Source organism: Erythrolamprus reginae, chromosome 1, assembly GCF_031021105.1.
Source record: "Erythrolamprus reginae isolate rEryReg1 chromosome 1, rEryReg1.hap1, whole genome shotgun sequence".
In the NCBI taxonomy this organism is placed as follows: domain Eukaryota; kingdom Metazoa; phylum Chordata; class Lepidosauria; order Squamata; family Dipsadidae; genus Erythrolamprus; species Erythrolamprus reginae.
Genome location: NC_091950.1, coordinates 314357090 through 314372601, shown reverse-complemented (window position 1 = coordinate 314372601; position 15512 = coordinate 314357090). Strand labels below are relative to the sequence as shown.

Genomic DNA, 15512 nt, shown 5'->3' with positions numbered 1-15512 from the left:
TTCATTTTTTAATGAAATAAGAAAATAGTGCAAAGACAAAAGAAGGTAACCACAACAATACATGAGCACACAATAGATACAAACCTAATGTAAACCACTGCAAATTCGACTGCAGAAAATATAACTTCAGCAACAGAGTGATCAACATCTGGAAAGCACTACCCAACTCTGTGGTTTATTCCCCAAACACCAAAAACTTTAATCTTAGACTGTCTACTGTTGACCTCACCCTATTCCTAAGGGGTATGTATAAGCGCACCATCGTGTCTACCATCCCTGTCCTACTGTCCTCATGTATCTGTAATTACTCTGCTTATGTCTATGTTTATATTTATATCTATACCTGCTATTTTGTACATGTTCAACAAATAAATTAAAAACATTAAAAAAATATTGTGCTTTTCCAATACCCATTAATCAGCACTAATCAGCACTCTTTTATATTCCCTCCTAGTCAAATTTATTTATTCTAGAAATTAAATGAGCTAATAGACAATACCAGGTAAATAATTATTCACTGTTGAAAAAGCTCATTATCGCACATCTACAAATCTTTTGGGGAATTTTCTTTCTGAGCAACATTATAACCGGAGTTTACTACCATATGACAGCTAGCTTAGTGTAGTGATTAAAGGCACCAGTTTAGAAAACAGGAGATTGTGCGTTCTTGCCCTATTTGATTGGATTGGATTAGATTTGTATGCCGCCCCTCTCCGTAGACTCGGGGCAGCTAATAACAGTAGTAAAACAGCATATGACAATCCAATATTAAAATAGTTAGAAACCCTTATTGTAAAACCAAACATACATACAGACATACCATGAATAAAATTGTAAAGGCCTAGGGGGAAAGAGTATCTCAGTTCCCCCATGCCTGGCGGCAGAGGTTGGTTTTAAGAAGCTTATGAAAGGCAAGGAGGGTAGGAGAAATTCTAATCTCTGGGGGGAGCTGGTTCCAGAGGGCCGGGGCCGCCACAGAGAAGGCTCTTCCCCTGGGTCCCGCCAAGCGACATTGTTTAGTTGACGGGACCCGGAGAAGACCCACTCTGTGGGACCTAACTGGTCGCTGGGATTCTTAGGCATGATCAAGTTTCTCTCTCTTAGCCCTAGTAAGCTACAAATATACCAAGAAAACAGCAGGAACCTGTTCAGTCAGTCACTAGAACTCGGATTTCATATTTGAGATTGTTGCTTAATGACCGCATGATTCACTTAACAGCGGTAGTGATTCAGTTAACAACTGTGGCAAAAAGGTTGTAAAATGAGGTGCAACTCACATAATAACTGCCTCACTTAGCACTGGAAATTTTGGACACACAATTGTGGTCATAATTTGACCACAATTCGACCTTTTAATGTCTTATAATTAAAATTAATTTAACTTAGGACCTGTAATTCAAAAGATACAGTATTTGCTGCTATATTTATCAAAGTAACATATTCTCAAAGTAGAATTGTTAAAGCTGAGTTGCTCTATTAATTCAGTCAGTAGTTCTGTACTGCAAGGTACAGCAAAACCTTAAAAGCCTTTTGTAGCTCAGCCAAACTGAACACATTCTTGTTCCAAAAAAACCCCTATGGCCAGGGCAGTAAGTACTGGCATGGAATACCAAGGTTACAAAACAGCAAAAATCTTTAAATCTTATGAGATTCGACAATGCACTTAATTTTATTTTTCTGATAATATTTGTAAAAAAAGATCCACCTGGTTAAATATTAAAGAAGCTGTCGAACGAGGAAAAAAATAGTAAATCAGCATGACTATTCCATTATTCAAAGTTTTAAACAAAAATGTTCAAATTAATATGGGCAAAAAAAGCAATGATTTCGTTTTTTCTTTACACCCGAGCAGATTTTTGTCTCCTTTATTTATTTATTTTATTTATTTATTGGATTTTTATGCCGCTCCTCTACGTGGACTCAGGGCGGTTCACAAATCAATTTATTAATGTTGGTGTAGATTACAGTATTTATGGTGTAGACAATTTATTAATGTTGGTGTAGATATTCAGTTTATTCTCATTTCTGCAACATAGATATTTTTTCCTCATTATTACTATAACAACAATGCACAATTTATGCATTTCATGTATGTCTGTATCATGTAATACATATCTAATAAACACACATTCACTTTTCTATTTTACATATGTAAAATCTAATTATCGTACATAATATCTCATATGCACAACAGATATCTCAGCCAACTTAAATGTTTTTAGAGCATAAATGGATAAGTAGAAAATTCACAGAGCTTAAGAATTATGTAGAAATGGGATTAGTTGGGAAGCTGAAAATTAAAACTGATAGGAAGACTCTAGGTCACCAGCAGGAGGTAACACTTTTCTAGACAATGGCTTATTATCTAAAAGTAAAATAATGTAACTTGCTGAATCTGTTGAATAATACAAATGTGATAAACAATACAAAATCCTTATGATAAAAGCAGCAGGCAGTTATCCCAAAGAGAACTAAGCTCACTAACAAGATTTTGAGGCTGCGAGTGTTCTGCCAAAGTTGTAATCTCAGAGACTTTTACCGTACAACCTTCCTCTCAAAATAAAAATGATCTGTATATTATTAAGAAGTAGAACAATACGCACATTGCCTGCACTTCAAAGAAACAAGCAAAAAGATTGAAAGCAATGAGAACTCAGTTCCAAGTCATCATGTTCAAAGTAGGTGCATTACCAAAGTGTTAAATGGCATTACATTTGAAAGAAACACTCGACTGACCTCTCTTTTAAAAATACAAAAATGATCATGCTGCTACTAATCAAAGAGACAGAGCTATTATACCGCTTCCACTGATAAAGAAGCTCTACAACCTGCTGAATTGTAAAAACAAAACACTCATAATACACACTGAACTCTTTCCAAAACCTGATCCTGTTGATTATTTTAAAATTAAACATGCTGACAATGATTAATTCATTAGATGGGAATAAATAAAGGCAGTTCAGAGGCCCAGCACTTCAGCCTCAGGCTTTTGTATTCGCTCCCTTTTTTTTATTACTCAATGTAAGAGGAGAGCAAGCTCTTTCTCTTTTAGTTTAGAAATTAGCTTTAATCATAGGAAATTAAAGCAAGATAAAACAATGGTTTTATATTTTACTTTGTTAACCAAGCCTAGCTAGAAGGAGCCACTTACTCAAATTTGAATCCAGCCCCCACCATTTTTGCAATGGGATAAACACATCTTTCACAGCTGTTTGATTTATTTGTTGCAATATATTCATTGCATTTTTAAATTGCAACGTTTCTTCCATTTTATTTTCTAAACAATATCCCTGCTAAAGTAGTTTTACCTGACAAATAGTGAATGACTCAAAACCATTTAAATATTTGACTGTACAGGAAGTCCTCATTTAATGATGATAATAAAACTCAGTTGCTTGGCTGAAGTGGCCACTAAGTGAAAATGTGAGTTTGACTTTCCTTTGCTTTACAGACCTGCAAAGGTTATAAATGGAAAGTCTGGTCTCAAGGTTATGTGTTCACCACCATCATAACTGTGAACAGTCACTAAATGAGAACAAACTATAGTAAAATATAAATGTGAAGTTTGGTGTCCCCAATCCTCCTCTAACATTCAACCCCCTACATTTAAAAAGCACAATTTGTGTAAAAGAGGTTAGTAACCTGGATATCAAGTTCCAAATCCCCGGTGATTGATCATGCTGTGATTTATGACTACTGCCATCCAAACACCTGAAAAGCATTTATCCCTGGATCCAGTATTATTGCTACCACATTACAATAAACAATGTTTATTTGTGACTAAATAGCCAGGTAAATGTTTCAAATCACAGTATGACCAATACATGTGCAGCTCTACTACTTCCAGGAGCTGCGGTCTAAAACTACACAACAAAACTAAGGGGCGTGCATAAGTGCACCAGTGTGCCTTCCATCCCCTGTCCAATTGTCTCTCCTTATCTCATTTATCTTTTCTTCCTTTCAAATATGTTCACCTATACTTTTATATCTTTTCTTCTATTCTTTTCTTTATTTATAGAAACATAGAAACATAGAAGTCTGACGGCAGAAAAAGACCCCATGGTCCATCTAGTCTGCCCTTATACTATTTTCTGTATTTTATCTTAGGATGGATATATGTTTATCCCAGGCATGTTTAAATTCAGTTACTGTGGATTTATCAACCACGTCTGCTGGAAGTTTGTTCCAAGGATCTACTACTCTTTCAGTAAAATAATATTTTCTCATGTTGCTTTTGATCTTACCCCCAACTAACTTCAGATTGTGTCCCCTTGTTCTTGTGTTCACTTTCCTATTAAAAACACTTCCCTCCTGGACCTTATTTAACCCTTTAATATATTTAAATGTTTCAATCATGTCCCCCCTTTTCCTTCTGTCCTCCAGACTATACAGATTGAGTTCATTAAGTCTTTCCTGATACGTTTTATACTTAAGACCTTCCACCATTCTTGTAGCCCATCTTTGGACCCGTTCAATTTTGTCAATATCTTTTTGTAGGTGAGGTCTCCAGAACTGAACACAGTATTCCAAATGTGGTCTCACCAGCATTCTATATAGCGGGATCATAATCTCCCTCTTCCTGCTTGTTATACTTCTAGCTATGCAGCCAATCACCCTACTTGCTTTCCCTACCGCCTGACTGCACTGTTCACCCATTTTGAGACTGTCAGAAATCACTACCCCTAAATCCTTTTCTTTTGAAGTACTGTATTTGCTAACACAGAACTGCCAATACAATACTCAGATTGAGGATTCCTTTTCCCCAAGTGCATTATTTTACATTTGGAAACATTAAACTGCAGTTTCCATTGCTTTGACCATTTATCTAGTAAAGCTAAATCATTTACCATATTACAGACGCCTCCAGGAATATCAACCCTATTGCACTTTAGAGTCATCGGCAAATAGGCAACCCTATTGCACTTTAGAGTCATCGGCAAATAGGCAAACCTTCCCTACCAAACCTTCCCCTATGTCACTCACAAACATATTAAAAAGAATAGGACCCAGAACAGACCTTGTGGCACACCGCTTGTAACCTGACTCTGCTCAGAATACTCTCCATTAACAATAACTCTCTGATGTCTACGCTTCAGCCAGCTGCAAATCCATTGAACTATCCAGGGATTAAGTCCAATCTTCACTAATTTATCTATCAGCTCTTTATGTGGAACCGTATCAAAGGCTTTGCTGAAGTCCAGGTAGGCAATATCCATGGCACCACCTTCATCCAACACCTTTGTGACATAGTCAAAGAAATCAATGAGATTAGTCTGACATGATTTGCCTTCAGTAAAGCCATGCTGATTTGGGTCCAATAAGTTATTGTTTTTTAGGTGCTGATTTATCCTCTTTTTGAGTAGAGTCTCCATCATTTTAACTACAACTGATGTCAAGCTAACTGGCCTGTAGTTACCAGCTTCTTTTCTACTGCCCTTCTTGTGGATAGGCACAACACTGGCCATTCTCCAATCCTCAGGAACATCTCCTGTTAACAAGGATTGGTTAAACAAATCAGTCAGGCGGGTAGCAATGACAGATCTGAGTTCTTTAAGAACTCTGGGGTGGATGCCATCTGGACCCATTGCCTTATTTATCTTTAATCGTTCAAGTTCTTCTAAGACATCGGCTTCTAAGATCACGGGAGCTGAATCCGTACAGCTGGAAGCAATGCTATATCCCTCTATAGTATTATTTTGTAAGGTGTCTTATGAGAAAACTGAACAGAAGTAGCTATTGAAATGGTCAGCGATCTCCTTATTCCCATTAATGCATGTATTATTCCCGGTACTAAGCTTCGTGATGCCGCAGTTTTTCTTCTTCTTATCACTAATATATCTGAAGAAGGTTTTATCCCCCTTCTTTACAGATTTGGCAATTTCTTCCTCTTTTGAGGCTTTAGCAGCATATATTATCTGTTTCGCCTCCTTCTGTCTCATTTTATACACCTCCTTATCAGCTATACTTCCAGACTCTTTATACCTCCTATAGGCAGCCTTTTTTTCATTGACTATAGCCCTTACATCATTGCTAAACCATAGCGGTTTCTTCTTCCTTTTACCTTTAGTTATTTGTCTTACATACAGTCCAGTGGCTTTTAAGATGGCCTTTTAAAATACAGTCCACTGGGTGCTCGCTCCTGCCATTTTATCCCTCCCCTTTAATTAATTATCTAAATATTCCCCCATTGCATTAAAATTTGTTTTTCTGAAATCCAATACTTTGGTTGCATTATAGGATTGCTCACAATGAGTTTTTACATCAAACCACAAACATAGATGGTCACTGCAACCTAAATTTTCTCCCACCTTGACCTCTGAAACCCAATTCCCATTCGTAAAAACTAAATCTAGAATATTCTCCCCTCTAGTTGGTGTCTTAACCAGCTGTGCCAGAGCTGCTCCTGTACAGGCCTCTACTATACAGTGGTACCTCGACATACGAGTTTAATTCGTGCCAGAGCCGAGCTCGTATGTTGATCAATTTGTATCTCGAATAAATACATTTAGATTTGGCTTTTCGCGCCGAGATAACTGGAAAAAGTGGAATTCTTGCGCCACCTAGTGGACGCTCAGCTCGTATCCCGAATTTAAGCTCGGGTGTCGAGCAGAAATTTTGCTCGCGTCTCAGCTCGTAACTTGGAATACTCGCATGTGGAGCAGCTCGTATCTAGAGGTACTACTGTATTCTTACTTTTGCATGTAAGGGCACTGGGGATATTCCAGTCAACATCAGGCATGTTGAAATCACCCATAACCACAATATCTCCCTTTAGTGCCATTTGGGTAATTTCATCCACCATCTTGTTGTCATATTCCTCGGATTGCCCTGGAGGCCTATAGATCACCCCAATTCTAATGACAGAACCTTCTTTATTTTGCATGCAAATCCAGAGAGTCTCTAGATCTTGACATGTATTTTGAATTAGTGTTGTTTTTAGACTTTCTTTAATATAAATGGCTACTCCACCTCCCCTTCTCTCTATTCTATCCTTCCTATACAGTGGATATCCTGGTATGGATATTTCCCATTCATTAGAATCCTTAAACCATGTCTCAGTTATGGCAACCAGGTCCAAATTATCTCTAGATATTATGGCCATTAATTCACAGAGCTTGTTGCTCAAGCTTCGAGCATTCGTGCACATTACCCGAAGAACATTATTTTCATTATTAGTTTGCCCCTTATCATCAACAACTACATCTATTTTATTTGCAGCTCCCTTTTCATAAGCTTCCAAAAACTGCTTTATCCTCATTGGTCGGGGACAGAAATCACCCACATCAGTTACATCTCTGTCCCCTTTACCTAGTTTAAATGCCTGTCCAAAAAAGTTCTGAATTCCTCACCGAGTACCTGGGTACCTCTGTATGATGGATGCAAACCATCCCTCTTAAACAACTCCCTATTAGACCACCTACTGACATCATGACTTACATAGCCAAAACCTTCAGCTTTACACCACTGCCTTAACCACACATTAAACTCTCTGATACACGTTGTTTTATCCTCTTGGCCACAAACCGGTAACACCTCTGAGAAAGTCACTGAATCTGTTATTTTACCCAGCTCCACACTTAGACATTGAAAATCTCTTTTTACTACATTGACATTTCTCTGGGACAAATCATTGGTGCCAAGATGCACCACCACATCAATGTTATTACCTCTACTCACAGCCTTAACAATGTTTGTAATCCGCCTCCTGTCCCTGCTGGCAGTGGCCCCTGGGAGACACCTCAGCACCTTCACCACGTCCTTACTCTGTCCCAAATCAACACCTCTAACAGTCGAATCACCCACAAGAAAATGTGTCCTCTTTTTATTTCTACTAACTGCACTTGATGGTTTGGTGACATTTACGACAACTTCCCCTTTGAATATCCCCTCATTCTCTGCCTGAGGGGCCTTTTATTATTATTATTATTATTATTACATATCTATTCTCTACAATGTGTATTATGTAATGGACAAAATAAATAAATAAATAAAATAAAATAAAATAAATAAACCTACAGGTTCCATATAACATTTGTGCCTTCAAATTCAAAGGCATAATCCTTATGATAATATGCTCCCAAAAGGACGGTTGAGCTACATTTTTCAGGAAATGAAATGACTTGAATACTGTTCATAAAGACATGAAGGTATTGGATAAAAGACACCCATTCAGAAATTTACAACCCTGTAATGCTGTATCAGCTAGGAAGGGGAAAGAAAGTTGGCAAGGCAGTAAAAAGTGCCAGAGATGAAATGACAGCATGAAAAACTGCTATTGATTCACTTGATTAAAGCAGTTGCTGATCCATGTAGAGAGGCCAGATATGTGTAGTTAAAAGATAACAACTGAGCCTGCTCTTTAATTATAGCTACACATTCTACGTTTCTTTCGCTATTTATTTAAATTTATACCACCATCTGCTGGACGGAATTTTAGAACAATCAAATGTAATTAGAGTGCTGCTGCTACTACAAATAAATAGAAATTGCAGCATTTACCTGAGGTAGAGGCAAAGCAGCCAGGGACATGTGGAGACCATATGGTGCTATAAATGACACCTTCATGGCCTACGAAGGTGCGTAAAGGCCGTCCCACTTCAGGATCCCACTAGACAAAATGTAAACAAATAAAGATTAATTGGTATACCTACTTTCAGGATATAGCTCCTAGGTTGGAGATGATCAAAGTGACCTTATTTAAAAACAAAACAAAAACCCAAGCAAAGTATAAGCAATTATTGTCATGAAACAAACATATTGCTTTCCCATAAAATTATTTCCCGGTGTAAAAATGTGTATCTAAAATTTGTCAAAATGTGTATGAGTTTCAATTTATGCCTTTCTGAAAATTAGCTGTCTCTCTGGTTTGCTTTTCATTTTAAAACCTGAGAGATGATGATGATGATTATTATTATTATTATTTAAATTTATATGCATCTCTCTCCCTTTCCCTTCCTCCCTCCCTCCCTTTCTTTCTCTCTCTCCCTCTCTCTCCCTCCCTTTCTCTCTATGACAGAAATAGAAATAAACACTCAGAAATGTAGACATGATTGGGGGGGACTGGGTTGTAAGTAGCTTTTCCAGTGCCTATTAGAACTTAGATTGGTCACTCAGCGACTAGTCATAACTCAAAGGCTACCTCTACTTTCAACTATCAGCTGCTGTGGAATAATATTTTAAAGAACAGTCACATATGCAAGTCTTGATCAATTTGCAGTTTTGTTATGGAAAGAAATAAATCCCATGACTCTTCCACTTGATCAAATTAACTCATGAAATATTGTAATTATAAAAACAACTAGATTTCACACTTTATCTCATTTTCAACTAATATTAATTTAAACAAAAGAAAGCAAATCTGATCAGTAAAAGAAAAGAAGTTCTTTTGAAAATATTATTTTAGAATTTCAAACTAATATGCAAATTAAGTAACTCACAGTACGTACATACCAATTTTGCTGTTTGGTCCCATGATCCAGATACTATTAACTGATCTCCTCTGGTTTGACTCCAGTCAACACTATAGACCTGTAAATATTAGATATATTTTAGCTTATTAGCACATATTGGATAAGCCATAAATAGAGCATATTTCCTGTTCTGCTACTGAATAGATATCCAATATACTGAATATTCTGTGTAAGAGGAAGATACGCTATATATCAAGGTTCAAGACTGACAAAATGAAAACCAATAATCAAAAATAAAATGCTTCTTTTTTAATATATATGCATATTAATAATCCACAATTTATAAAGGTACACAATAATTTATTAGCTATATGATTGTGAGACATAAAAATGTTTGTGCATGCATGTGTATTTATACTCAAATATATTTGTATATACATAGTATGTATGTGTTTGTGTGTCTATGAAGGCAATATGTGTGTGGCTGGTTGGTACATCCTTTCATTGATTGCAGTGTATAATAGCTGTAGTCTTTACCTTCACTTTTTCTTCCTAAGATAAAAAATTAAGACCCAGTCAACTGTGGTTTTCGATAATATTTCAAGATTGGGTTTTTTTGCTCAGAAGAATCTATTTTATTGCTTGCTACTTCTTCAATTATAGTTTTTAAAAGCATTGATCCAAACACTGCTCACTCTTATTTTCTACCCAGCTATGGATTTGCACATTTCTTTTCTATTTTTCAAGTACTCCATCCACTGTGCAAAGTAGATAATCTCCAGGAGAAAACCACAGTCCTTGTTATAAAAGCTAGGTTAGCACTAGAAATACCCAGTTCAGATACACATTTACAACTGGTGTAGCACGAAAAAATTACACAACCCCAAGGGTTATTTTTAACTTTACTAAAAGAATTAACGTGGCTTCCAAAAAAGGATCCAATTATTTCTAGTATGGTGTGACAGCTTTTTAAATATATTGTTCAAAGGCTGATACTGAAACACTATGTGCAGGACTATTGTCCAAGGATGGTCAGACTAGATGACCATTTTATCAATCAACTAGGCTGCCCAAAACAAAACATTACTCTTTTACCCTGGGACTAGATTCTGTTTCTTTACCTTTATTTTATTTTCTTAGATACAACAATAGAATGATCAATTAATAAACCATGACTATAAAACAAAACTACCAATGATGTACAGGAGTCAGAATATTTCATTTTCAACAACCGAACATATATCTCAAAATACTAATAAAGCAAAAGCCTGACAGCACCCATTGCTTGTGAACCTCTTCTTGTTAAGAGCTAACTTTGATGAGTTGCAACAAAACACTCCTACAGAATATATGACTCTTGTTTAACATAGTCACGGTAGGACAGGAACCAGCTCAAATACTTATACTGTTTAAAGTTTATTTATTTATTCATTTATTTGATTTATATGCCACCCAACAACTAACTCCTCAATTGATTAGGAGTTGATTTAGACTTATATACTTTTTAGTGGGGAAAAAGCAACAGCTTTGGTGCTGGTTGAAACAAAAAGCTGCCACGTGGAGGAAATCCCATAAACTGGCTTTTAAAATTTTTCATAATGTGCAGCCTGTAAGTAAGAAAATAGAAGGCAAGAAATGTGTGAAATGCTTGAGTCTAATTAAACTGGACTTTGAAATGCCCTACTGCTATCACAGAATGACAAAAGATATTCCAATGTAGAAAGAGACTACTGAAATCTCACCAACAGTAGTCTACCCTTAGAATTATGAAATTTATGAAGTTAGAACAATTGGTCTCAAAACATTTTGCAGACTTCCAGAGAATTGGATTGCTTCAAATTTTAGCTATTTTAAGATTCTAACTTTGCTACAAAGACAATAAAAACATTTTTATGTTAGCTTCTCTTAGGGGGGAAAGAATCAGCACAGTTCTACAAAGTGATAAATCTACAAATTTTGCAGAGTACAGAAAGTTATCTATAGGAGAACCAATAATAAATAATTTATTTTATATGGCAGAGGACCATACAATTTAAAAATACTACAATCTTCCTGGCAAAAGAAAAAATAGCGTAATTTCTAGATAAAACAACCTTTTGAAATGTTTCTATAGTTAAAGAAAAATACAAAAAAAATATTTCCATTTTTTCACAATAGACTAACAGAATCATTATGTTACATAATACTCAAAAATCATTTCTATTGATCTCAATGATACAAAATGGCTATTCAAACAGAGATGCAAGATTTGTACAGAATATTCTGCTGTACAGAATATTGCAAGTTTCAAAAGAAATTCTGCTTGTTTGTTTTTCAAAATGCCATTAATTTTCTCCAATAGTTTTTATTCTTTTTTTGAAACATTTTAATAAAAAAGATAAACAGAAGAAATGAACAAAAGCAATATCAAAATAAATCAGAGCAATTATTCAATCACAATTCATAGAAGTGAAGGAAGGTTCTATTATTTCTAAACTTCAACTGCTGTTTTATTGATTAAACAACAAAATGATTCCTTTTGAAGTCTATCTTGTTCTAGGGAAAAGTGTCAATATTTAATTATACCTCTTGAGTGTGTTCTTTATAGACCTGCAAAGGACCTGCAGGTTTTTCTGTATCCCAGATTTGCAAAGATCCATCTCCACTCGACGTGACCAGCACATGTTCATTGTTTTCACTCCACGTCACATCAAATAGACCATCATTCCAGTCAAAACTAAAAGCAAAAGTGAATATATAAATTCATGACAAGAATATATCATATAATATAACTGGGTACTATTTAATGATACAAAATTTTATATAATGACTAGGTTCACCCCAGCACAATCTCAAAACAAACATTTACATCTCACACGAAAAATATGATGATATTGGCCTGGGAGGAACCTGGAATGAAATTTTTGTTCATAACATTTCACTGAGCTATAATCACTCAGCTTAACTCATATAGAAATTATGAAAAGACAGGAATCTTCACATATTCAACCCTGAGCTTCTTGTTTAAACAATGAATGTACGGGGGAAGGGGGAGTTTAATGACACGCTTTTAACGTTCAGCGTTTTAAAAATTAAGTCTGCTAGAAATAAACAGATCTAACTTTTCATGAAATTCATATCCACAGTTTGTCTTGTTCAAGCTTATTGTCAGTGGAGCCATTGATGTATAACGAGATAATGAGTCAGCTTGGAAAATTCCACATTTGATATCAATTTCTAATTCTTCTCTATTAGTAATCAACTTTGATCACCAAAACTTCATTGAATTATTCATATATGGTTGAATGTTGTATTAACTCAATAATTTTTGAGATATGTACTTTGAGAAATGTGTACTTTTTCTCAAATTCTTTAAAACCAATTTGTTGATCAATACCTTACTCCTCCAGTCCTCTCAAATTTTTGCAGAATCCTTTTTTTACAGGGAGTAAATCATTTCTTTTCAAATAGCTGTAGATTTGATTTGCAAGGCATCCAATGAAATGGCCAACTGACCAAAACTTTTTCAATGTACATATATTGGGAACAGAGTTTCTTAAGTTTAATGACTCTCTTCTCCATGAATCACCACCATAACATTATCCATAAAGTGACAGTTTGCAAGGAGCCTCTGAACCAGTACTTGGAAGTAGTTAGATAAATTTTCCATAAGCTGGGAGGTGGGGCTGTAACCACTTCATTGCAAAAAAAAAAGGTACCGGTAAGTGTTTTGGAATTTATATTTCAAATGGACAATTAATCACGCCTTTTGCTTCTTAAATACTTTGCTTATTACCTTTACTAATTCAGTTACAGTCTGTTTAACCTTTTTGAAGATCTACACCATTTTTGGATTATTGTTATTATTGAACAAAGAAGGAGGGTTGGCAGAGGTGAGCTAAAATAAAGAAGTTTGGAATACTTTTTTCTTTCTTATTTTGATGTAGAAACATAAAAATTGAAAAGTTGTGGTTTAATATCTTTAATATCTTCATTTTCATGAATTTTTCACTTTTATTTGACATTTTCATGAATTTTTCACTTTTATTTGACATTGGGAGTTACAATTTGCACTTTTGGATTTTTTGTTATGGGAAGCTGAAATCTTCCAATTTTAATGGAGGTTTAATTGGCCAGGAGTAGTTCATCTATAAAAAGCTTTTTTTAAAAATATGTATTTTCTTTGACCACAAGATGGAGCTGAAGAACAGAAGAAGATGAAGCAATATAAGAAGAAAGCACCACAACCAGACAAAAATTGCAAAAATTATTTTGAAGGAATATTTAAACAAAACAATTCACTTTATAGATCAACTAGGTTCAAAAAAATATCACGAAAGAGGAGCAAAAGGAACAAATTACTGAAGTAAGAGAGATGAGTAATTCAGAGATACAACCAAGCACAGAAGGTTATCAAATCATTGAAGCTACTTTTGCATAAGTACTGTATTTGACAATAAAAAGAACCTAACTGGAATATAAATCTGATGTGAACAGTGCCTATTATGAAGATGATTTAATTACAAGCCCATTACAATATTAAGTCCCCCAGAGCAACTGAAATAAGGAAACTAAAAACTATGATCCTTAAGAGAATATGTTTGGGATTTCCACTTCAAAAATAAAATGGAGACTGACAATGTCAACATATTTTTTCAAAAATCATATTGGAGAATCTCTTGAGAAAAAAAGAAGTTTGTATTTATTTAATAGATATTCAAAGGAAGAAAACTATTTTATTTCATGAGAACTAGCTGGAAGGAGTGAATTAAATTTAATAAGCTAAATGAAGTAAGGATGGATTTTCTATTGGTTTGATTCTAGTAATTAAAAGAAAGTTCAATGCATTCTTTTGTGCTTATAAAATGGGACTGAAAATTGGTTATTCTTTTTCTTTTCTTTTATATATAATGCTTGAGTAATTCCTAAATTTTGCAAAGTATTACTGAAAGTGAATGTAAAAGTATATACTGTATGCTAAAGGGCAGTTTAAAAGATACGTTGGAATTGATTTTAGTTATAAAGATAAAATTTTTAGAGAAATGTTTAGCTTTAAAAATAGTATAAAAGAATTTGAAAGAATGTAGTGATTTTTGTTAATATAAATGATGATAGTTTATAAATATTAATAAATAGAGATATTTAACACTTCCCAGAACGGGGATGGGGGAGGGAGGGGAAAGAAAAAAATATTTTGCTAAAATGGCGATGTAAATTAGCTTGTATGCTGTTGGCAAACAAGCTATGGATCTGTAGTTAGAAATGTCCTACCAGCGGTTAGCTATTTCACTTTCAGATTATTTGATGGAAAAAAACCCTTCAAATTTTAATGAAGAGAATATCTGCCTAAATGTTATCGGAGTAGTTTTGTCATTATAATTTCAGATCTCAATTTGAGCATATGGTCATGTGCAACGCAGTAAAGGGAGCTACATTGCCAAAGCTAAGAACTCAACCCAACTCAGAAGCATTGATTGATAACACAAGTTGATGGGAATGTGCATCCACTTTGTTTACTGCAGAATCAAGTTCCTATCTTCTAAATGCCTATCGTTTTGCAGAAGGACATTATGAGGGCAGTCAGTTTTATACATCCCCGTAACTACTAAACATAAGAGATACAGAGAATTGAATCCAGATTTTTCTTTAAATAATTGCTGACAGTTTTTATTTTTTAGTATAATTTAACATTGTAGGATTTTCTTTTGCCCTTTTGTAGAATCAATGTAGGCAAGTTTCATGTGCAATGTTTTTATGAAAGAAAAACCTTCACTTTTGGAAAGTGGGGAAGTGGTTCAATTTCCTTTTTCTGTCCTCAGTTGACTTTTGTTTTATGGTTTTTGGGTGTGTGTGCTATATACATCCCTCTACAAGAAAGGATAAATGTAAATAACAGAAAATGAAGAGACATTTAAAATTATTGTTTCTTTTTTTAACATTAACACCAACACTGTTAAGATAAGAGACATTCCTAGTATTTCTAAATCAGCAAGTAATACTGTACTTTCAAAAGTTTGGTAGGTGTTTACTGTCTTTGAATAATTAAAAAAAACCACTCCATAACATCCTCCAAATTGTTTTACAATAAATTTCACCAAAATAATATGCTGTAATCAGAAAGTC

General features: G+C 34.8%; 1 protein-coding gene across 1 annotated transcript in view; it reads right to left on the bottom strand.

Annotated features, from left to right (window-relative positions):
• Window positions 1-15512, bottom strand: part of PEX7 (peroxisomal biogenesis factor 7) — a 60678-nt gene that overhangs the window by 40159 nt on the left and 5007 nt on the right. The window contains exons 3-5 of the mRNA XM_070739886.1: window positions 11976-12126; window positions 9451-9528; window positions 8500-8608 (exon numbers count right to left, since the gene is read on the bottom strand). Of these exons, the coding sequence (XP_070595987.1) occupies window positions 8500-8608; window positions 9451-9528; window positions 11976-12126 (338 nt within the window). The remainder of the gene's footprint in view (window positions 1-8499; window positions 8609-9450; window positions 9529-11975; window positions 12127-15512) is intronic.